The 24,800-nt window shown below is 39.1% G+C and overlaps 1 protein-coding gene across 1 annotated transcript in view; it reads right to left on the bottom strand.

Moving 5' to 3' along the window:
* mei4 (meiosis-specific 4 homolog (S. cerevisiae)) overlaps positions 1–23,057 on the bottom strand; it is a 43,702-nt gene extending 20,645 nt beyond the window's left edge. Inside the window, exons 1-3 of the mRNA XM_031902942.1 lie at positions 22,896–23,057; positions 14,885–15,148; positions 11,344–11,870 (exon numbers count right to left, since the gene is read on the bottom strand). Of these exons, the coding sequence (XP_031758802.1) occupies positions 11,344–11,870; positions 14,885–15,134 (777 nt within the window). The 5' untranslated portion in view covers positions 15,135–15,148; positions 22,896–23,057. The remainder of the gene's footprint in view (positions 1–11,343; positions 11,871–14,884; positions 15,149–22,895) is intronic.
* Between the last annotated feature and the right edge of the window lie 1,743 nt (positions 23,058–24,800).

Raw genomic sequence — 24,800 nt, forward strand, 5'->3', positions numbered from 1 at the left:
ATTCTGAAGGATGTTAGTGGTTCAAGGCATAAAGTAGATGAACTATGCGTAACTGCCCTTTAAATTGACAATATACAAATGTGAAAACAGTGATTTGGAGGTTGGGTGCTATGGTGGCTTTCCTCTAAGTTTTATACCCACAGTTCAAAATAATACTGGTAGGTTGGCACTTGTGAAATTGATGACAGAACTGGCTTGTGTATAGTACATATGTTTGTACACTACTGGGTTAAGGACTAATATGAATATCTGAACTCTTTTTGTAATGCGTTATGAAACATGTTTGTGCTATAGAAAGTGTAATAATAACAATACAATATATACTGTGCAAAATACATGGCCCTGGATGGTATATACTATAGTGTGCAGCATCATATATATTATATTGCAATTTTACTGTTGTAAATTCTTTAAAACTTTTAATGAGCAATAATAATAGCTGCACATGCTTTTAACAATGACGTGATTAACCCATGTATTAGCCATTAGCACCTCAACATTTCGAAGTGTCTCTACCTCCCTTCATCTGGATACTTTGTAAGTATGACATAAAATAAAAAGTAGAATCCCCAATTCCTGCTTCAATTAGTACAAAGGCTAAACCACAGTTTGGTGCATAGTTAGGCCATGATAGACAAACTCTTACTTATTTATCCAAGTCCATATTTAGTTTTAAAAAATGTAATTGTCTATCATCAGCATTAAGTTTATAGATATTAAGTCTATTCTTTACAATATGTTTTTAAAGATATTCACTTATATTTCACAATACTTCATAAAGTACACTTAGCAATTATTATAGTAGAAAAAGAGTGCATTACGGGAGGGAGGGGGGAGGAGAGGGGCTGCTATTAGTAATCTTACTTTTATTTTGTTATCCCCAACTGGTCAATAATATCTAAAATAAATAAAGGCAAGGTTAAAACATGATACCCATAACCAGAGAAAAATGCTTCAATTCTAGTTCTCATATAATGCTTTTGAAAAACCTGGCTCAAGCTTCCAAATCTAAAAGCCTTCCCTGAGTTTCTTAAAATTACCAATCTTTCATCTATTTACTGTTTCCAAAATCTGCCATTTGTCTGTATGGTGGTATTAAAGTGTCTCTCAAGTATACACTCCTTTTTTTAAAACCATTAGTAGTCTATGTTATTGTTCAGATGAGGCAAAAATGGTATGAAGGCCTTAAGGCTGGTAAAAACCTAACTAGGATAAAAGCCACAGCAAGAGAAGAACCCGGGCTCAGAATATAGGCTAAAAGCAACAATTACAATTGTAAAAATATAACACAGGAATTGTTGAAACTTGAAATGTATTCAACACGGGTGTTGCACAAGATTGGAATCAGTTAGATGATTTTATAGAATTATGTGCTATATATGTTGATACAAAAGATTTTTTGACTAACATAACTCAGTATATTCATTGTTTGATATATCATTCAGTAAGAGCACAGAAGACTATGGTCACTGACCTTTGGGCAATAACCTGAACACTTTGGGCTTTATTTGGATCAAGCATAATGGATTTCTGAATGAGAAAGAATTGATATTGGTGATTTTAGCTTAAAAATAGGCACTGGTAAGCCCAAAACATTGTGAGTTTGCTTTTGGCCAAAATAAATATTATCTGTTGCTCACAAAATAGTGTACCCCTGGAAGTTCTCATTATTTATTTGTTACAATGGGTGAGCATTTCATATGAGTTACAAGGGGATTAGAGTAATATTGGTCATTTTAAAAGAACTTTGCTTCCCAGGGAAGCCGTTTTAGATTTGGAAGCTTAAGTCAGTTTTTGTTTTTTTCTAAAAGAGCTGACTAAAATCTGCATTTGAACTGTTTTCTTTAATTATGTGTATCGTAGTTTCACCATACTTTTATTTTATACACATATTAGTGTCTGACAGTTGAGGACAGCAAAATAATAATTCAGCTACTGATAACAGCTTCACGATAATGTACCCTATTTCTACCATGATATTGGGAACTGTATATATTGTGTGGGTATATTTAGAGGAGTATTGAGAAATGTAACTAAATATACCAAAATGTTATGTGCATTCTATGCATTCTATGTATTGTGTAGTTATAGTGAAGAACGTCTTTCAGCTGTCATATACGTTATATCTATGGACTTAATGTAGACATTCTAAATTTCGTATAGGGTCTTGTCTATTAAGCTACCCCCTGGGGGTAACTGTGCACCAATCTTCACTATTAGCTTCTGTTATAAAAAGGGCAGGCATTGAGTATTATACCCTTTTATTCTGTGTCACACTCAAACTGTATCCAGAAGAAGGGAGAGACCCTTCAAAACATTCAGGTGCTAATGGCTGAATGAATGGTTTAAACACCTGCATTATAAGTGTGTTAAGCTCTTACTTTAGATTATTTTAATAGGTGTATTCCAAAATTGATGCATAATATGGCTTCTATAAACATGTTTCTAAAGTAAAATATTTACCTTGCCTTAGTGATATTTTTTCCACTTTTTTTTATAGTGTTTGGGTACTGGGGAGGTTTAACTACATAAGTTATATTATTGTTGATAAGACCATTTAACATTTTAAATCAGGAACAAGTAACTAATAATCCAAAGGTAAGGGATTTATTCACAAATCACAAACCCATATCCACAATGCTTTAAAAATGTCATTGTCATTTATCAATTCTTGTCTGCTTTTCCCTGTAATAATATGCTGTTCAACTGACCTTAGATGATACAGTATAAATCCATTTCAATGGCAAAACATAAGTATTGTTGCTTTTTTTATTTGTTTAATTTTGTTCTAGTAGACTTCGGCATGATACAATATAATCCACCTGCCAATGCAATGTTTCATTCATCAAACAAACAAACAAAAAAATGCTTAATGCATGCCCCCTTCTCTCTTCTTAGGTCAAGTGCACACTGCATTTTCTCTGCTGGTGTAAATAAAAAATTAGATCTACTGATCCGGGATGGAGTTTTGCTCAGAAACATATAGGTATGCATTTCTGTGCCAAAATCCACTCAGCGGCTGGGCTAACAATCCAATGGCATGAAAATGTGGCTCTGCTAGTGCAGAGAGCACAATAGAACTCTCTGCATTAGCGTTGCGGCCCCTTCTGGACCCACTCTGATGTAAAGTTATAAGCACAGAGCTGGAGAGAGTTGGTTCAGGCAGCAGCAGCCCCAGAATCGCCACTGGCCCAGGAGAATGGCTGTGCTGTGCACCTCACATCAGATAAAAAATTCTTGTGAGTGCTTAGGCCAGACCTATCCTAGTGGTTTGCCAGGCAGGCATGACAGGGCCCAGCTTCTGCCACTCCCTAACTCTTGGGTCTACATGACATGCAAGTTAGGGGGCAGATAGGGGGTGGGAGCTTCCCCATGCTTACCCCTCTTGTATAGAGCGCTGTTGAGTGCTTTGTGCAAGGGGGAAGTTGTAGGTCTCTGTACTCTGAAATGGAGTACTGAAACTTACGGCAACCCATTAAATTGGTGCATTGATCTTTATGGTGTTGGGTTGGGCAAGATAAGGAGTCAGCAAAGTGATAGACGCAGCATTAAGTCCTGCATCAGCAAGTGGATTATGCAGAAGTGCTAAGTAAAGGTGGGCATACATGGGCTGATAAAAGCTGCCCATTTAGCATGAGCTGATTTGGCCCTACTCATTTGATCACCAAACAAGTAGATCAAGAAATATATTGCACATGTAAAGTCTATTTCCAGTGAAATAGATTGCTACTTTATTTCTCCAGGATGGTTCCCCTAAAAATTGCATCGGCCTATAGAAAAAACTGATGATTTCATGTGCCTAATTTTAATTTACCTTCATAATGGCGTCCCACGCATCCTTTAAAAAAATCCTGTTTGCCAAAGGAATAAAGGTCAAGGTAAGGAGATTTTGGTACAGGGCTTGGGTACAGGCAATGTAATTTTGCCTTCCCATTTACTCCGTATTCACTTATTACTAGAATGCATCTATTTTAAAGGTAACTGTTAACATGTTAAAATGCTATTTGGATTCTGGCAATGTATGCCAAATTAGGGAAATCCCCTTAGCCACACAATCCCAGGCCCCACACATTCCAGTCAATGATGATGATTAGTGACCGGGACTTAATTCCACTGAAATTTAGAACCTCACAGTCAAGTGCTCATCTGAGGTCTCATGTTATTCTTTCTTTATAACTTTTGTTTGTGATTTTATATAAAGTCACAACTAAACCACCAGGCCGGCTGTACTGGATCTGTGCTGGATCTCTTCAGTTTTTGTGTGCAGCATGAAAACTTCATTTCAAGTTGCAAATAAAAGACTTATTTTCAAAATAATCCAGGCCTTTGTTAACAGGGTGAAAATACTGAGCATGAGCCACTGATGTGGTTTTGGCTTCTTGTCAGAAAGAGAATTGACCATACTCATAAAAGCACAAAAACTGTGTGTCATTTAAAACACTAGTCTTTAAAAAATGTAGCTCCTTGCTTTAAAGAGTGCTAGGTCTAAGGTGCAACAAGGAAATGCAATTTCTGTATTTATAGATAAGGATTTCTATTAAGAATGCTTGACAGCTGGTGTGCCCCCACAATCCAGTAATTGTGCAGTTTAAGATGCAGCTGCTGGAGTTGTTGCCTAATGAAAGAAATCATAAGAAGAGTGATGTTGATGACGAGCCTTTGACAAGGTTCTCTGATGTAAATAGTAAAGAGAAATACACATGAGCTCTGTGATTAAACAGTAATTATGAGGATATCACAATAAGCATAACAATATATGAAAAAGTTCAAGATGCTGATTCCATAAAGGGTGCAAAATCATATAAGGTTGGCCTACCTTATATGAAGTTCAATAATAATTTAATACCTATCTATGGGAACAGTAATATGGGAACAGTAATAAACCTTGTTTATCTGTTAAAAACGAGCAAATATCTATTTGTAAAAATCAAGACTGCGCAACCTCTCCATATGTTGTTGAACTACAACCTCCAGTCTTCCCACTGACAGTCTCCACAAAATAAAATATATTAACTTGAGAGGTAATACTGAAGCTGAAGTGAATACTGAAATAATATGTTCGAAAAACTGTGTTCAATAAAGTAAACACTAGACGCTAGGGATTAGCTATGTGGCCCTATCCATTGCAGTAAGCTGCTTGTAGATCTTTAATCTTGTTGACAAAAAGTAACTCTGCCAATGAGTATCGACCAGCAATTAGAACATAGAACACATACCTAACATGTTTGGTGCCTCTTTGACACATAATCCTAGACGTTAAATAGTCAAATGAGGAAGGAGTTTTTCCGGGAAATCCCAAAAAAGGGAATGAGTAGTTGGCCCAAGTCTCACTGGATGATGAAAGTGGAGAACTGGTGATCCAAAGAATGATGCCTGAGGACCAAGTTCTCAGATAATAGGCCAGGTTAGTCTTGCCATTCAACATTATTTAGATTAACTAGGCCAGTTTCTGGTGAGCTCACCTTAGTTTGTGATAGTTAGGAGCAAATAGAATTAATTACATAAGGGACTCCAGGAGTGGGAGATGATCAATAATTTTATGGGTTAGGTTTTTTTAATTGCGTTGGCAGAATTGGACAATAAAGAATTATGATTTTTATCTTATTTAATTTTTTAGGCTGTGTATCACTGCCTGTGAGGTTGTCTTATGTAATTAATTCTATTTATATGTTTATATCATTTATGGGATATAACACATGCTTGCTTATTTTTGAAGACACCTAATGTGTGAGACAATTTTTTTATTTTTGATAGCTAGGAGTAGACAGGTCAGCTGAAAACAAAGGAAGGGGTTAGTACCCTGGCAGTTCTTTGATGTGTGGTTTAACACTGATCAGACACCTATATAAATTAAAATGGAAAGGATAAGACTAAACCTGGCCATACATGCACCAATGATATTGTACAAAACCTTGTTTCATACGATATTCGATGCATGCATGGCGGATCGACGAGACGACGGATATCACAAAGGCTGCGGATATCAGTTGTCTCGTTGATGGACCGGGTTAAAAGATTTTGATTGGGCACCACTGAAGGCACCCAAACAAAATCTATGTTCAGGGATGAATCGGCAGGTGGAGGTGGAATTCCTATTGTAACTACCTCCACATCTGACAATTCAGCCCTGAACATCAGTGGGGGAAAAGATCAGAATTGCTACATGTTTGGCCACCTTTAGGAAGGTGGGCCAGTAAAGAAGTGAGAAATTCTGTGATTCTCTAGTGCTGTTTAAGTCAATTGCTGATATTGTAAGTAAAGGACTGGTAACTGCATTGGTAACTGTAAATAAAGTCTGAAGTCTGTTAATACTATGTGGTTCTCTACATACTTGTAGACAGTGACAGATTTATCAATATTTGAGATTTTTTCAAATAATTTTTGATGATTCGAGAAAAAAGTGATTCTCAAGAATAGTTTCCGAATGTTTGAATAGTTGCAATATATCAAAGAAAAAAAAAACATGACATTTTACATAGAAACAGCAAGTAAAGGATGCTGAGATTCTGTAGTTTATAGACAATGGCAATTATCTAAAGAGATTTCAAGCAGATTTTTCCCAGTATATTAAAACAGAGATTTTCAGCCTCATTTAAAATGAACAATTTGATTTTCATTTGTGCAAGACTTTTTCATCATAACTAAATGCCACACTGACTGTTCTGTCCCTTTCTTTTTTTAAATATGTTAGTGCTTGAGAATAAAAAGATGCTGTAAAAAAAGACTATTCAGAACTGCTTGAAAAGTGATTTTAGTCTTATTCTGTGCCTGCAGTTTTCCCTGAAAAGAATCCAAGAGAAGATCAATCATCTAGAGGTGCACTGCATGGCATTTTAAGAAGGTAGTTTCTTGTGCCACATGCAGTAGCATAACTAGATGTTAACTGGGCTTCTAAACTAATTGAATTTAGGGGCCCAAACACAAGGTCTTCTTCCTACACAGTTAGACCACTGGCTATATACATTTGGGATATTCCTACAGGCAGATCTATATGAAGAAAATTAACTTTGTGTTACAGATGCTTCTCCCAGTAGGCAAGGATCGCTTGAAAATGCTGATTTACACACTCTCCCATATGCCACTTTCAGGCAGCTAGGCTACAGTCTATGCAAGCCCATGACCCGTTAAGCAATAAAATACTGCTGTTAAATGAAAACAGAGTTTTTATTCTGAATATATGCCAATAACTATTGTGTGGGTATTTTAATTGAAGGATAAAGCTTATAGCACTTAAATATAACAACACATCTATTCACAAGTCTTTCTGTTTGCATTAGGAACCCACTTCATGCCTAGCGCCTCAAAAAAGAAGCTACATAATGACATAATAAAAGGACATAGGCACAATTTTATTACCCCCTTCTTTGTTTCTTTGCTACATAATATAAGAACATTTGTGCAAATATGGGTGGTGATTTGGCCAATACAATCCTAATTGCCAAAATGTTATGGCACCCACATCTGCTTCCCCCTTATATGCCTGAAAACTACATTAAGTGATTTTCTAGCAGCAAATGCTGTGTTTTATGTAAGGGGGGTTTTCATTCTAAGGTCTTGTGTGGAGCTATAAATAATATTTGACTTCTGATTTTGTTTCATGTGAAAGAACAAAAATCATATTCTACACAGCTAACATTTTGTCTGATGTGCAAACATTGTACATTTTACCCTATTCAACATATTTGCTGCCCCATGGCTACACAGCAGCCGCATTGTGGACAGCTGGTAAAACATTTACTTTATGTTCATTCTAATTACCCTAAACAAGGAAAACTATATACTATTTATTTATTATATTTGTTCGAAAACATCAAATGTATATGCATGGGATCCCTTATCCAGAAACACATTATCTACAAAGCTCCAAAGTATAGAAAAGACATCCAGACATAAAAGACATATGGCTTCCATAAAGCCTCTTTTAAGCAAATAATTCAAATGTTTAGAAATGATTTCCTTTTTCTCTGTAATCATAAAACAGTAGCTTTTACTTTATGGTAAGTTTGCTGCATAAATTCATTGTGGTAGCAAAACAATCCTTTCAAGGTTTGCAATGCAAAACAAGATCAATCAGATAAAGCATTATTTCTCAAGTAGCATTTATTATCATTTATGATCAGCCCTCAAACCTTGCAAATGTTCTAGTGGGCAACATTTTGTAATGTTCCATTTATTATATGTTCTGGTGATGTACAAAAAAAGTACAATTACAATGGCAAAGTTTTATCTGGTCCAGTAACCCTTAGCAACTCATTGGCATTTAGTTTGTTTTTGTCTAATCCTGTTCAAATACTGTGCAAATATCTGTATATGGCTGATAAAACCTGCCAGCATAGTGCCTCCAAACCAAGTCAACTAACTATACTGGACTATATATTGGGTCTGTCTCACTAATATCTGGCCAAGTTACTGCTAGGTAAGAGGTTGTATAGCTGGGGAAGAGCAAGGGGAGGAAAGAGGTATTAGGTTAGTTGATGCTAGAGCAATTAGTGAAATACTGTGAAAACAATAACATAGATGCACATATGACACAGATAAGTAAAAAAGTCTATTTTCTACTTACTGCGCAGTTAGTTTTCAGTGTCCTGAAAAGAGGTGCTATGTGTTAATATATAAAGTAAAAATAGTTATTATGAAAGGGAGTTAAAAAATAGCAGTATTCTGGGATCTCTAGTTTAGGGCCTTTGGTAATCCACAGCAATGCATACCCATAGTCTTGGATACCATATTACTTAAATTATTCATGCTATATAAATAAAGTATATTAACAGTGAGTAAAGAAAAATTTCTCCTAGATTTTTTGTAAAGTAGAATTTCTAACATCTTGATTAGTTGATATACAGTAAGTATGATAGTAGTTAAATCCTAATAAAGTCATTGTATATACTATGAAATTACAACATTTTTCATCCCTGAACCCCTCATTTACATAATAAAGGTCACTTTACAATTTAGAATCAGATTTATTGTGAATTTTATAATAGTTTCTCAGCTGTGAGTGAATAGCATTTTTCAATGGTTTAATGTATTATAAGAAAGAAGAAAATTAAAAAAGAAAAATACATGCATAAATATAAAGAAACAATACTGCATGTTCATGATATAAATGAGCTGCCATTCCTACTGTTATACTAAAAGACCACATAGTCATTGTTATGTTACATTAATTACAAACACAGTATTTGCAATGGTTGATTACACATAGTAGTGTAAAAATGATTTTTCTTTTCTTACAATGTACTGTCAGGCATTAAAGGACATGTAAAGTAGTAGTAAATGATTATTACTTCAATGTATTGGGCTTATTAAGAAGGCAACCTTACCTAAACCACCCAGGTTTGGGAAGGCAGCAGGCACAGCAATCCAGAAGTCCCTCTTCTGAGTAATGCAGACTTTTATGACATCTCCACATTTACATCAGTCCAAAAAACCCCAACAAAGCTAGTGCACATTCTATCAATAACATGCAGGTCACCAGGTCTGCTCATGCATCATCGATGATCAATGTTTCTATACTACCCTGCTTTATCACTCCTCATCTCCACTGAGATGCCATGTTCCTATTAACTCCCCAGTTCTGCCAAGTGAGTGTGTGAAAAGATTTATAAGTAAAATTTGGATTACTAGCCGGGGAGGAAATGATGTTGCAGGAAATCTACATCAAACTTACAATTGGGAAGCAGGTTTAACTTTTTTCTATAATATGCTAAGTTTTATACACTACAACTAGTAACTCATTTAATCCCACATTTGGTTCTGGATCCAGCCAACTCCAAGCCTTTATTTTTTTCAGATTTTGGTCTAATCCTTAGTCCTGGCCAAACTGAATCTGAACCCTAAGGGGGGAATTTAATAACGTTTGTATTTCTTTTATTTTCACAATTTGCGTTTTTTGCAGTAAAACACAGAATTTTTCATGGTAAAAACGTTAATTTTTTGTCATCATGTGTCAAAAAACAAATCTAAAAGTAAAAATACGCCATCTAAAAGCTTTAGAGGTCATGTAGTCAATGGCGGGTGTCATTTTTACAACTGGAAGATCTTTCTTTGCTTCAAGGTTTTAGAGGTTTTTGTGGGTTTTTTTTTTCATTTGTAATCACACAAAAATTCTTACAAACACAAAAAATGTGAGACTTCTTTTGCATTTTTTTTGTTGGTTGTTTTTAATAAACTAGCAGCCATTTGCGAGTTTAGTTTAGTCATGGTAGAAAAATACATGAAAATTGCATAGACACAAAGTTTAATAAACCTCTCTCTTAATATCATGTTATATTTAAATCATGTGACAACTCACGGTGATGATTATTTTCCACATAATAAAATTTTTTAGGGAGGCGACATTTTGTTTTTTTCTTATTTATGGTTTGGATAAGGTTTGGGATTCAGCTTAAAATTTTGTTGTTTGTTGTTTATATTTGGTATTCTTAAGATTCTGGATTTGGTGCATCCTTACAAGAAAAAAAAAAAACACTTTTTATACTTAATTTTTCTGTGTTTTTTACATCTGGCATAGTGCCAAAAGACTGACAAATTGCAAATAGTAGAAAATATTATGCTTAAATAGAAAACTGTAAGGAGAGATTACAAGAGAAAGTAGTGTTTCTTTTTTTGCTAATGATACTAAACTGTACGAAAGCAAAAGTTTAATGCATGACATTGTTGCTTTGCAGAAAAATTTGACTAGATTGGTGAATTGTGCAGCTAATTGACAGATAAGGTCCAGTGTTGATAAATGCCAGGTTATACACCTGTGTAAAAGAAACATAAATGCTAGTTATACACTAAAGGGCAGATTTATCAAAACGTAAGATTAGATCTTACAACAGAAGGATTCACTCACTTTCTATTCTTTCCTATGGGATTTTTAGAAGTGTATGTATGAATGGGTGAAAGTTAGAATTAATTCATTTGAGTCTTAATTAATAAGGATCTGGGGATATTTGGGGGTAACTCTAGTGCGTGTCAGTCAGGGAAAGATCTGCTTATAGGCTTCCCTAAGTGAAAAACATGTAGGGATCCCTCTTCCCACCCAGTACCTTGCATAATTTAGAGAAGTTACAGAGTGACAGAAAGAGCAGCCCACATTGGGGACCTTGTCCTTACCACCTGCCCTAAGGTGGAAGTGGCATCACATAAATCAGCAGAGGGTGTTTTCAGTATGATTATATTTACAGTGTCCCTTACCAGTGCACCAGTTTTTTGCACTTGGATCCCTGCACTGCATGTATTACATGACCCATTATAAATGAGGTTATAATCATACATCCCAACAAACAATGTACCATATATACAGTACCTACTTTATAAAGTTCATTTTTTTTACAATTTAATTTTTTTACTTACCCTATTTATTCCTTTGCTTGATAAAATGTCTTGAACCAAGCGGTTTTCAAAAGTTTCTATAATATTAACACAGTTTTTTAGCAAATTTTTAGACAAATGTGAATCTTTCAGTAGGGTTGTCATTATACCAATCGTTTTTGCCTGAAATGTTGAAACCGATGGTTTGGGATTTTTGTAGAGTCCAAGCAAACCATTCAGCAGACCAGACACTGACTCTTCTACCACATTGCACTCATTTTCTAGATTTGATAAACTTGGTGTAGCTGTGAGTTTTCCAAAACCAAGAAGATGATTTAGAAACTGAATTTGATGAGTCATGTGTTCTTCTTCAACAGGAGAATATCTTACTGTTGGTAGAATTATGGAAGATGATGGAAAGCATGACTGAATGCAGGCTTCAGAATTATGAGCTGCTTTAAGAATATCTTCTCTTACTTCATTAGAAAGTTCACAACCAGAATCATCCTCTGTTTGTCCTGAATTAGTGTTACATTGCAGTGGCTCCAAACCCACTGCTTTAAAAGATTCTAAAAGGCAATAATATAGGTATTATTGAACTTAGTGAAAGGCTTTGACAATGACCTCAATCTATGTTTTGCCAACTTATGTCATGCTTTTAACAGTTTATGTTGAAACATTTATAGTTATAGCTATATATATGTTATATATTTAAAAGTCACATGAATGCAGTTCTTTTGCAGTCATCTATATGGTTTGTTTACCAGCACCTGGGCAATTGTTGTTGAAGTAGGGCAGATACAGGTATTTGTATGTTTGTGATTCTCTGCAAGCACAAGGTGCGAACACCCTTTAACAGTTAAGATCTGTGCCTCAGAATATACCCCAGTAGCTCCCCATCTTTTCTTCTGCAGATTCTCTGCACATGTGCTGCATTGCTGTGAGTAACCTGAGCGTAGAGACCAACTCACAATATATTGTATTTATAGAATATAAATGTCATGATACAATGTTGATTAGTAATTAACTCAAATTCTCATCACATGGCAGATTAAAAACCACTTGATTTGCAAGGACCTCTAAGCTTAGCTTCTCAATAACTGTTAAGAGCACACTGAGCATTTATTACATTATTACATTAACATTTATTTATAAAGCGCCAACATATTCCGCAGTGCTGTACAATAAGTGGGTTACATACATGGACATACAGAGTAACATATAAAGCAATCAATAACCGATACAAGAGGTGAAGAGGGCCCTGCCCAAAAGAGCTTACAATCTGAGTGTCACTGACACTCCTAACAAACTCCAAAATGGTGACCCACAGGGCACAACTTTGAAGGCCTCAGTCATTACTGTTATATAGATTCTGCAATGTTGGGCTGGTTTAGTAAGTTCAATACAGAATTTTTAGCCATATTTGTTTTTATAGTTTTCTCCTTTAAGTAGGCAGGAAGCTATTAAAGTCAAAACCAGTGAAGCAAAATACAGGCTCTCATTTAAAGAGAATTGGAGAATTGATCTTTTTTAATGCTATTGATTAAAAAAAGAGACCAGATCCTCAAAGTGCTCCATATTAAAATTTAGCTTTGTGATTAAAGTATCTGTCTCAATTATATTAATATTACCAAGGTATTCTTTTGTATACAATAGTTTACTTTTCTTTTCTATTCATCCGCTGGATGTGGTTTGTTGGTTTATTTGTTCAATTTGTCTTGAAACCCAGTTGTTAGGTCCTACTCCAACCCCCTACCCTGAACACTTTGTACACACTTGCGGCTGTAATGAGGGGGAGGAGTTCTGGTGCCCACATTTGCCTGGGCCTGGGTCGGCAGGGGGCCATGGGACCCAAGAGGACAGGTTCTTCTCATCACCCCACCGGCCCAGTCTGACCCTGTAAAGAGTTGATGCTTTTGAGTCATGTTCTCAAGCATGCATTTGTATAAACTGTTATGGTTTAAGTAGTAACCCTTCCTCCATATCAAGTGAAGGCCCGCCCGAGGACCGGGAGTTGCGGGCAGTTAGGCCCCTTGCCCGGGTCTGGATTATAGTGTAATCATAGTAGCAGAGCATTTTGGTGTACCCCCATACACCTGTTACATTTAAAAAAAACCAAAAACATTTTGGTTTAGTTTTGTAACATGTAAACCCCCAACACAAAAATGTAAACAGTGAACAGACTCTTTGAAATGTTTAAATATATTTATACTCCAGTTGTTTAAAGGTTAAAATTAACTTTGGATTCCATCTCCTCCTTTAACCCACTTGGCCCCCTGACATAGGAATTGATTAACTGTTGGCTACTGAGCATGCTTAGTGCCTTTCAAGCTAGGTTACTAAACACACCCTCCAGCTTAGCAGCCAATAAAGAGAGGTTCCATAGAAACTGTCTGTCTGTTGTATTTTTTTCTCCTAACCTCCTGTCCTGAGCTTCGGCTTAGCCATTATAGTGCTCAATCCAAGCAGGATTTTTTTTTATCAAAGTAACTTCTGCCTGTGTAAAGCCATACATGCACCAATAATATAGTACGAAACCTAGTTTTGTACGATATACAGAGTGTGTATGGCGGGTCGACAAGGCAACCAATATCACAAAAGACTGCGGATATCAGTCGACTCGTCGATCAGCCAGGTTAAAAGATTTTGATTGGGCGCCATTGAAGACGCCCAAGCAAAATCTACATTCAGGGCTGAATCAGGTAGAGGTAGAATTTCTATTGTTTCTGATTCAGGTGGAGGTAGAATTTCTATTGTTTCTACCTCCATATCTGACGATTCAGCCCTGAACGTCAGTGGAGGGTGGGAATGATCTTTCAAAAGATCGGAATTACTACGTTTGTGGCCACCTTGAGCCTGTATTCTTGATCACATGAACTTTACAGTGCACATAAGCTGTTTGTAGATGTAAATGTCACTGATGACGTGTGAGAGGGAAAATGAAAGCTGCTATTATTTTTAGGAATTGTGATGGTGCTGGCGAATGGATGGGATATGTACAATACAAATGGCATGGTTTGGCTAGGATAGATGTTCCCAACTTATATACATTTTAGGAAAATGTACATATCCTTTAAGGATTGTGGAACCCTGTGGCCAAACATGTCCCTACAGAAACATGGAAATACGAAAACTGGGAGTTAATTATATATCTGTATAGACTTTTGATACAATAAAAAAGAAAAATATTCTGAGTGCTCTGGACTTTGCTGCATTGAGTTAATATTATATGTAGCCTGTCACACCAATAAGAATGCATTACCAGTAACATTCTTGTATGCACATTTATATTAATGCATTGCCTGCCCGAACCTTTGGTCTTGCTTTTGATTTCTTTGAAATTCAAGAAAGAGTAAATAATTGGACTGCACAGACCAATAGGATTCTGTGTTTAGATTTTCAAAATTGTATTCCTAAATTTCACAAAAAACTCATTAGCATACCAAGCAATTGGTGAGGACTTTTTGACCTTACTAAAAATATATCAAAGCACAGATACAGAAAGGCATTTGCACATACCAAGAAATATCAGAAATGAACAATAAGCCCCTTTTATCAATCTGAATAATATTGAAATTTTTACCATTTTCAAAATCTGAACTTGTTTGAATCTTCTGGAGAAGAAGTTGTTGACGCAATTGTAGAACTTCAGCTTCCAGAGTACACACTTTTGCTTTCCAGTCAACATTCTGAGTATTTTCATTAGTAATACTTGCTCTTAGTTCCTCTGTGTATTCTCTGCTAGTTTTGCCTTGAGGTTTAGACCTGATAATTGCTATTGCCAGAGCTACTTTTGCAGTCAACATATGCCATTTATGTGTTTCTGCTTCCATTCTTTACAGTATCCCTGAAATGTACAACAAAGGATTGTAATATTTATTGTACCGTGCAAAAATATTTACAAATAAAAGCTGAAAAGTCTTTTATGAATATTCACATAGATGCAACCATAAAGAATTAGGTGAAATGACTCAAAGAAGTTCACCTGGGAGTGTAGTAGTGTTTCTGGGAGGTACTAGAGTTTGTAAGAACATATCTGAACAAACAGGATCATGAAAGCCAATGATCCATCAAACCAAGTCAAGGATGAAGTCCTGTAGAAGAACTTGGGGTGGATTATAAATAAAAAATAACCAAAATGCAAAAATGCAAAGAATAGCTACAATTATGACACTGTCTAGCAAAGACTATTCAACAGAACTGTCACGGTCGGCACCCTAAACCAGAACAGATGCCAAGTTCCCTTGTCTCGGCTCGGCTTCACCAGTATTGTGACCGCCTTTGGCTTCGGGAGGAGCCCTCAGCTACTCAGATGCCACCTGGACTTAACGAGGGGAACAAGGCAGGAGTTCTGGCAAGCAAAGGGGCACGACTGTAGATAAAGTCAGTTAGGCCGAAGATCACGGTACAAATAGGGTTAAACAAGGTCGTCGTCAGGCAGGCTAGGTCAGGGCGTGCAGCAATCAAGGATAGTCAGACAGGCAAGGGTCAAAACCGGATAATCAATACAGCAGGATGAGACGAAATCGTAATCGAAGTACAAGCCGAGGTCAGATATGGATAATCAGAATAGTCAGGAGCAAGCCGGGTCAAAAACACAGGAAGGCAATAAGCAGGATACAGGAACGAAATACACAAGGTTCAGAAAGGCACCAGGAATCAAATCCTATCACGGGCAATGAGTAACAATAGAAAGGCCCTTTAAATATTTCAAATTTGGCGCCATTGCGCGCTGACGTCATGCGCCATGCGTCATGACATCATTCGTCAGCGCGCCTGCGCCTTTAAATATGCGGAAGTGCGCGCGCGCGCACACTATGAAGGAGCAGGCATAGGGAGCAGACGGCGCGGCGGGCGTCCCCGCCGATGGCAGCGCGGCGGGCGTCCCCGCCGTGCCGGTAAGGCACTTCTCCTTACATTACCCCCCTCTCTAGGGGGGGCCACTGGACCCCCAGGCTTCTCAGGAAACTTTAAATGGAATTGTTTCCTGAGACGATCAGCCTTGATGTCATCAACTGAGACCCAAGAGTTCTCCTCAGGACCGAAGCCTCTCCACCTAGTAAGATATTGAAGTTTACCTCTCACACGGCGGGAGTCGAGGAACTCTTGGATCTCATACTCAGGCTGACCTTCAATCAACACCGGGGGAGGAACAGACTGATGGCGAGTGTTAGCAGCAGGTTTAAGGAGAGAAACATGAAAAGTATTAGAAATTCTGAAATTAGGAGGTAACTGAAGACGGACAGAAGATGGGTTAATTATTGCAATGATGGGATATGGACCAATAAACCTGGGACCCAGTTTGGGAGAGGGAATCTTTAACTTAATATTCCTGGTTGATAACCACACTAAATCCCCCACCTTGTACTGGGGAGCCTCCCTACGGGATTTGTCAGCAGCTTTTTTCTGGGCTAGGGAAGCTGCAGATAGTGAATCATGAACTAGCGACCAGACTTCAGAAAATCTTAAGACAGAGGAATTGGCAGAGGGTACAGGGGAGTTAGAGCCAGAAAAAGAAAATGCTTTGGGGTGTAACCCATAAACGACAAAGAAAGGAGACCTCCCTGAGGAGGAATGGGTAGCATTATTGTATGCAAATTCTGCCCAGGGAAGCAGTTCAGACCATGTGGACTGGTTATCGGATACATAGCACCTGAGATACTGTTCAAGGGACTGGTTCACCCTTTCAGTTTGACCGTTAGTTTGGGGGTGATAGGCAGAGGAAAAAGATAATTCCGTCCCAATCAAAGTACAGAAAGCACGCCAAAATTTAGAAACAAACTGAACCCCCCTGTCGGAAACAATATTTTCAGGAAATCCATGAAACTTGAAAATATGCATAATAAATAAATCAGCCAGGGTCTTAGCAGAAGGGAGATGTGGAAGAGGAATAAAATGAGCCATTTTACTGAACCTATCAACCACCACCCAAATCACTGTTTTACCCTGAGAAGAGGGCAACTCTACAACAAAATCCATGGAAATGTGAGACCATGGTTTCTCTGGGATGGGTAAGGGATTTAACAGACCCTGGGACCGATGATGAGATGACTTAGACCTTTGGCAGACTGAACAGGAACTGACAAAAGTTTTAACATCCTGTTTGAAGGAGGGCCACCAAACATGTCGGGACAATAAACAAATGGTTTTTGCAATACCTGGATGACCCGCCACCCTAGAATCGTGAGCCTCTCTTAATACTTGCTCCCTAAGTACCTCAGGAACAAACCATTTACCAGATGGGGTTTCAGCAGGAGCAGAGGACTGTAAAGGGGACAATAAGGAAGAGAGGTCAGACCTCAAGGTTGCAACAATTATTTCCCTGGGAATGATAGGAGTGCACTCACTAGAGTCGGAGGAAACTGAGTCGAAACTCCTAGAGAGTGCATCCGCCTTGGTATTCTTTGAACCGGGCTTAAAAGTTAAAGAAAAATTGAACCTTGAAAAGAATAAAGCCCACCTGGCTTGCCTTGGATTCAGGCGCTTAGCGGATTCAATATAAAGTAAATTCTTATGGTCGGTATAGACCGTAACTAGATGTTTAGCCCCCTCTAAAAGATGGCGCCATTCCTCGAAAGCCAATTTCACGGCTAGCAATTCCCTGTTCCCTATGTCGTAATTGATCTCTGCAGGTGAAAACTTTCTAGAGAAAAAGACACAGGGATGCATCTTGTTGGTTATCGGGTGTCTTTGAGACAGGACTGCCCCAGCTCCTACCTCAGAGGCATCTACCTCTACAATGAAAGGGAGAGCGGAATCGGGAGGTCTAAGGATAGGGGCAGAACTAAACTCTTTTTTGAGGGTTTCAAACGCTTGTACAGCCTCAGGAGGCCATATACTGGGATCAGCGCCCTTTTTAGTTAGATTCGTGATGGGAGCTACAATTAGAGAAAAATTCTTAATAAATTGACGATAATAATTGGCAAAACCAAGAAACCTTTGTATTGCACGTAACGAAAAGGGTTGGGCCCAATCTAGGACAGCTCTCACTTTGCCTGGATCCATCTCTAGACCCTTGCCGGAAATAATAAAACCCAAAAACTGAACAGTAGAGACTTCAAAGGTACATTTCTCTAGTTTTGCATACAGGTTATTCTCCCTTAGCCTTTTTAAGACCTCACACACATGTTTTCGATGTTCATTTAGATTAGAAGAGAAAATAAGAATATCGTCAAGGTAGACCACTACGAATACCCCCAGTAGGTCACGAAAGATGTCGTTGACAAATTCTTGAAAAACTGCGGGGGCGTTACAGAGCCCAAAGGGCATTACTAAATACTCGTAGTGGCCGTCCCTGGTGTTAAAAGCAGTTTTCCACTCATCCCCCTCTCTAATACGGATGAGATTGTATGCACCTCTAAGATCAAGCTTGGTATAGATCTTGGCAGTTTTAACCTGGTCAAATAACTCAGAAATTAGAGGGAGAGGGTAGCGATTTTTAATAGTGACTTTGTTTAAGCCCCTGTAATCTATACAAGGACGGAGACCCCCATCCTTCTTACCCACAAAGAAAAACCCAGCTCCTGCAGGAGAATTAGAAGGCCGGATAAAACCTCTTTCGAGGTTTTCCTGGATATATTCCTTCATGCACTGGGACTCAAGTAGGGAAAGAGGGTATGTACGACCACGAGGGGGAGAGGAACCTGGAACCAGATCAATGGGACAGTCATACTGTCTGTGTGGGGGTAAGGTCTCGGCCGCCTTTTTGGAAAAGACATCGGCATAAGCTGAATAGGCTGCAGGTAACCCCTCAAGTGAGGTGGCTGCTATAGTTGAGGGAATACAGATACCCCTACAACAAGAACCCCATTGAGAAACCTCCCCAGTAACCCAATTAATCTGGGGGTTATGAACCTGGAGCCAGGGTAAACCCAAAATGAGTGGAGAAGAGGCACCTTCAATAAGAAAAAGGACTATCTCTTCAACATGGAAATCGTTCACACATAAGGATAAAGATACAGTTTTCTTATTTACTACACCAGACCCTAAAGGTCTTTTGTCCACCGTTAATAACCTCATGGGAACACTGAGAGGAACCACAGGAATGCCATGTTTAGCAGCAAACGTGGCCTCAATAAAGTTACCCTCTGCCCCAGAGTCCACGAAAGCGGACAAGTTAACGGAGCCCGTAGGCCAGGACAGTTTGACCGGTAGCTGAACCTTGGAGGCAAATTGGGGAGAGGAAACGCCTGCACCCAAATGAAGCTCCCCTTCTTCATTTAGGCTTGGGCGTTTCCCGGCCTCTTGGTGCATTGTTTGAGAAAATGACCCTTGTCCCCACAATATATACATAACCCAAGGGTCCGCCTGCGTGTCTTTTCCTCAGGAGAGAGATGGAATAGGCCTAGTTGCATAGGCTCCTCCTGAGGTGGAGACACCGGGGAAGTTGAAGACTTAACATTGGTCACTAAGTCAGGTCTCCCATAAGTAACCCCAGAGAAAGCAGTATGACCCCTTTCACTCCTTCTCTCCCTTTGTCTCCTATCGATCTGGATGGCTAGGGACATGAGATCATCCAGACTGGACGACAAGGGGTAATTAACCAGGCTATCTTTAATAGAGTCGGATAGCCCGATACGGAACTGACTGCGCAGGGCCGCATCGTTCCACTCGGTCTCTCCTGCCCACCGGCGGAACTCTGTGCAATACACCTCTGCATCCCGTCTCCCTTGGCGCAGTTTACGAATCGCCGAATCGGCTGATGATGCACGATCCGGGTCATCGTAAAGAAGTGCCATAGTATCAAAGAATACCTCAAGGGAAGAACGAGCAGGATCGGAAGGAGGCAGTCTAAGGGCCCAAACTTGGGGATCCCCCACTAGAAGGGTCATAACAAATTTTACTTTTTCCACCCCAGAAGGGAAAGAATGAGGGAAAAAGCTAAGATATAGTTTACACGCCTCTTTGAAGACGAAAAACTTGGACCTGTCCCCAGAGAATTTCTCAGGAAATGCAATTTTGGGCTCCTGGGGTCTATAGGTGTTACCTCCCATAGCAGATGCCCCCACAGAAGGGGAAAAACTAGGAACAGGCTGCTGCTGCGGAGATTGCGTAGTCTCCAGCCGGCGGGTTAGGTTGTGAAAACCCTGCAGGAGATAATTCTGCTTTTGCTCCTGATCCTCCAAGCGTTGTAGCAGGGCAGTAAGAAGCGCTTCAGTAGTAGCAGATGGAGTGGGAGGAGCAGCAGCGGACTCAACGTGATCTTGGTCCTCCATTTGCCCGTGATAATGTCACGGTCGGCACCCTAAACCAGAACAGATGCCAAGTTCCCTTGTCTCGGCTCGGCTTCACCAGTATTGTGACCGTCTTTGGCTTCGGGAGGAGCCCTCAGCTGCTCAGATGCCACCTGGACTTAACGAGGGGAACAAGGCAGGAGTTCTGGCAAGCAAAGGGGCACGACTGTAGATAAAGTCAGTTAGGCCGAAGATCACGGTACAAATAGGGTTAAACAAGGTCGTCGTCAGGCAGGCTAGGTCAGGGCGGGCAGCAATCAAGGATAGTCAGACAGGCAAGGGTCAAAACCGGATAATCAATACAGCAGGATGAGACGAAATCGTAATCGAAGTACAAGCCGAGGTCAGATATGGATAATCAGAATAGTCAGGAGCAAGCCGGGTCAAAAACACAGGAAGGCAATAAGCAGGATACAGGAACGAAATACACAAGGTTCAGAAAGGCACCAGGAATCAAATCCTATCACGGGCAATGAGTAACAATAGAAAGGCCCTTTAAATATTTCAAATTTGGCGCCATTGCGCGCTGACGCCATGCGTCATGACGTCATTCATCAGCGCGCCTGCGCCTTTAAATATGCGGAAGTGCGCGCGCGCGCACACTATGAAGGAGCAGGCATAGGGAGCAGACGGCGCGGCGGGCGTCCCCGCCAATGGCAGCGCGGCGGGCGTCCCCGCCGTGCCGGTAAGGCACTTCTCCTTACAAGAACAAAAGAACATGACTCAAAGATTCATCACCTGAGATATTACAAACCATCCATTAGCTTTATGGAAGAATGGCAAGAAGAAAGCTATTGTGGAAAAATTCATGTCAACATTTTTTTCAGATTTTGCCAAATGGCATGAGGGAAACAGAGCAAAACTGTGAAAAAGAGTTCTCTTGGTCTTATCGCAAAACTTTGATGGAAACCCAAAACTGTTTGTTACTCTGACTGCTTATCATCCCGAGAATCCCCACTGCAAAACTTGGTGGTGGTAGCATAATGTTGTTGGGGATTCTTTTTTATCGACAGGGACTAGAAAATTTACCAAAATTGATTGCAAAATAAATGGAGGCAAATACAGGGCAATTCTAGAAAAAAAAACTAATTTAAAATGTAAAGAGAATAAGCAGAATGTAAATTTTTAGTGATGAGCGAATTTTTTCACCAGGCATGGATTTGCAACGAATTTCCGCATTTCGCCATTGGTGAATTGTTTCGTGAAACGTCTGTGAAAATTTGCCACGAAAAATTAGCCGCCCGGCAGAATGGGTGCGGTTGCGGCAAAATCTGTGCGCCCGCGTCAAAGTGGGTGTGGTCACAAAAATGGGCGTGGTCGCGTAAAACCCCACAGGTGACAAAAAAATAGCTGCGGCGGCAAAAAGTAGATGCGGGTGACAAAAAAAATACACTCATGCGACAAAAAAGACAGGGGCGACAAAAAAAATTGCGCAACAAATGCGTTTCGTGAATTTTTCGCTGTTTCGCTAATTTTCTTGCCATTTCAGGAATTTTATGGTGAAGCGAAACGGGACAGATTTGCTCATTACTATTATTTTTACAATAAGAAACACACTACCATAGTTACCCTAGAAAACAAGGACTTGAAGTATTAGAATGACTTAGTTACAGAACAGACATCAATCCAACTGAAAATTTGTGAAGGCTTGAAAACTGCTGTACACCACCTGAAAGAGCTTGACTGAGAGCTTAACTGTACCAAAAAGAACTGAAAAAATTGCAGGGTCTAGACATGAATATAATATATACATATCCATATATATATAGAGAGAGAAAGAGTACCACACGCTCAGGGACTTGGTGCAAAAAAAAGAAAAATTAACTGAAAAAACTCAGTTTTGAGTACAAACAGTACTCTTCTTCAGGGCCAAACTGTCCCTGCAGAAGAATACTGTTTGTACGAAACGTTGGAGTTTTTTTAATAAACTTTTTTCTTTTTGCACCAAGTCCCTGAGGGTGCGGTACTCTTTCTCTATATGTCTATTTTTTGACCTGCACCCAGGGCTGTTATTTTGAAAACGGGTGTGCTCCACTCTGTTCTCTACATATCTATCTATCATCTATCAATCAATCTATCTATCTATCTATCTATCTATCTATCTATCTATCATCTATCTATATATAAAGCAGGTCACTTACAGGACTTAAAAGTATAATGAAAAAGAAATATGTTTATTTGTTATTCCAACATTTTGGTCTTGCTTGAGACCTCGACAAAGCAAGTTTTGAGAATGCAAATATGTGTGTACTGTGCAACCCCCTGATGCCCCAAAATGTATGTGTAAATGTGTAAGTGCAAAAGTATGCATGTGTTAGTGTAAAATGTGTGTGTGTTTCTGTATGTGTGTGTGACACTAACCTGAGCTAAGCAGGCTGCAGATCCATCAAGAGGAGACAGAAGCAAAGCAGGAACTGGAGGAGGCCACCATCAGTGCAGTATCTGGTGAGTGCTGGTGCTTGCTGCTGGGCCCCTGGGTGATCACACCTAAGTGCCTGTCCATTCCTTGCCTGTGCTCATTGCCTGAGTAGAAGTGAATAAATGTGCTGCAGAATGTAGAATCTACTGCCTGTGGCACTTCAGGACCATTACCCACAGAATGTACATTCTAAGATCTGTGGCACTTATAGGGTTAATGCCCATAAGAGTGGCTTGAATGACTTCTCGGATAAGCATAATATCCAATGCTATATATTTTTTCACTGTTTTGTGAATTCTTTTAACCTTTCTAGAGTTTTCCAGCGAAGCGAAACAGGACAGATTCACTCATCACTACTACTAACAAGATAACTAAAATAGTATAGTACATTATGCTTCATATGATTGAAACTGTGCCTTTGGTGAGTTTGTTATATAAATATTTAAATGTACTGCATTATATCATATCACTATGTATTACACTTTAAACTTTATATAAAGAAATTGGAACACACCAATCTGCCTAGGTTTGCATAGGTTCTCTTTTGTATGTCATGTCTACTCTGTTTTAGCCTGTTATATCTTTAAGAAAAAAATTAGTTTCCTGGCACACATGCTTACATTTTGTTTGTAGCTGTAGGAGCTTAGCATGCCCCACATTACTTATACTATTTGTTACAATATAGATATAAACTGTACTCGGTGTAAGCATGTGGTTGCTTAGTTACAAATTTCTGGCTTAGTTTCTTACTATTTCTTGGCAATGTGTAATATAATAGAAACATGTAGCCCAGTTGTAAATGTAAAGATTTTATGCTAACCTTGGTGTTCCATAGCCACACGAGGCAGGGACTTGTGGTAGGCAGAAGAGGCATGTGCATAGGGCACAACAAAGAAGGGGAGCGCTGAAAATATACCATGTTGCTTTCCCCCACATTGCACATCGCAGCCCCTTTACCCCAAGGGGGCAGGGGTAGTGGGATATGACACAGTAAGGCGTTATAGCTCATTTCCTTATTCAAATGAAATTTGCAAAGGGCAACTTTGGACAAAAACCACCAATTTTGTGTCCATTGTGTCAAAAGAAACGCAATTACATGTATGTGTGTGTGGCATGTATATATATAAGTCCAAAAATATTGGGTGCACACCAGGATCTTTTTAAAAATAAAACATTACTTTTATTAAATCATACTGATTAAACAGGCCAACCTTTCTGTCTCCACCTAAGACCTTTATCAAGGATATATATATTTAGTTTCAACTAATATTTATTAAGTAAGGATTGCTTCGCTTCAGGGGTTGTTGCTAAAGGGGTTGTAGACAATGATATTCTGAAACAGTTTGCAACTGGTCTTAATAATTTTTTATGTGTTTTAGCTCAGCAGTAGTGATGGGCGAAATATTTCGCCAGGCATGGATTCGCGGCAAATTTCCGTGTTTCGCCATTGGCGGATTGTTTCGCGAAACGGATGAAAAAATTTGCCGCGGAAAAATTTGTCGCACGTCCAAAAATTGTCACTGGCGTCAAAAAAGAATAGTCGCAGGCGTCAAAATAATAGCCGCGGGTGACGAAATAATAGGCGCGGGTGACGAAATAATAGCCGCGCGGCAAAATAATAGCCGCGGGCGACGAAACAATAGCTGCGGGCAGCAAAACAATAGCCGCGGGCGACGAAACAATAGCCGTGGGCGACGAAACAATAGCCACGCAACATAATAATAGCCGCGCGACAAAATAATAGCCGCGGGTGGCAAATTTATTTTGTCGCACAACATTTTCGGCGTTTCGCGAATTTTCCGCCGTTTCGCGGATCTTTTGAAAGATTTGCGAATTTTTTGGCGAAG

This window comes from Xenopus tropicalis, chromosome 5 (assembly GCF_000004195.4).
Source record: "Xenopus tropicalis strain Nigerian chromosome 5, UCB_Xtro_10.0, whole genome shotgun sequence".
NCBI lineage: Eukaryota > Metazoa > Chordata > Amphibia > Anura > Pipidae > Xenopus > Xenopus tropicalis.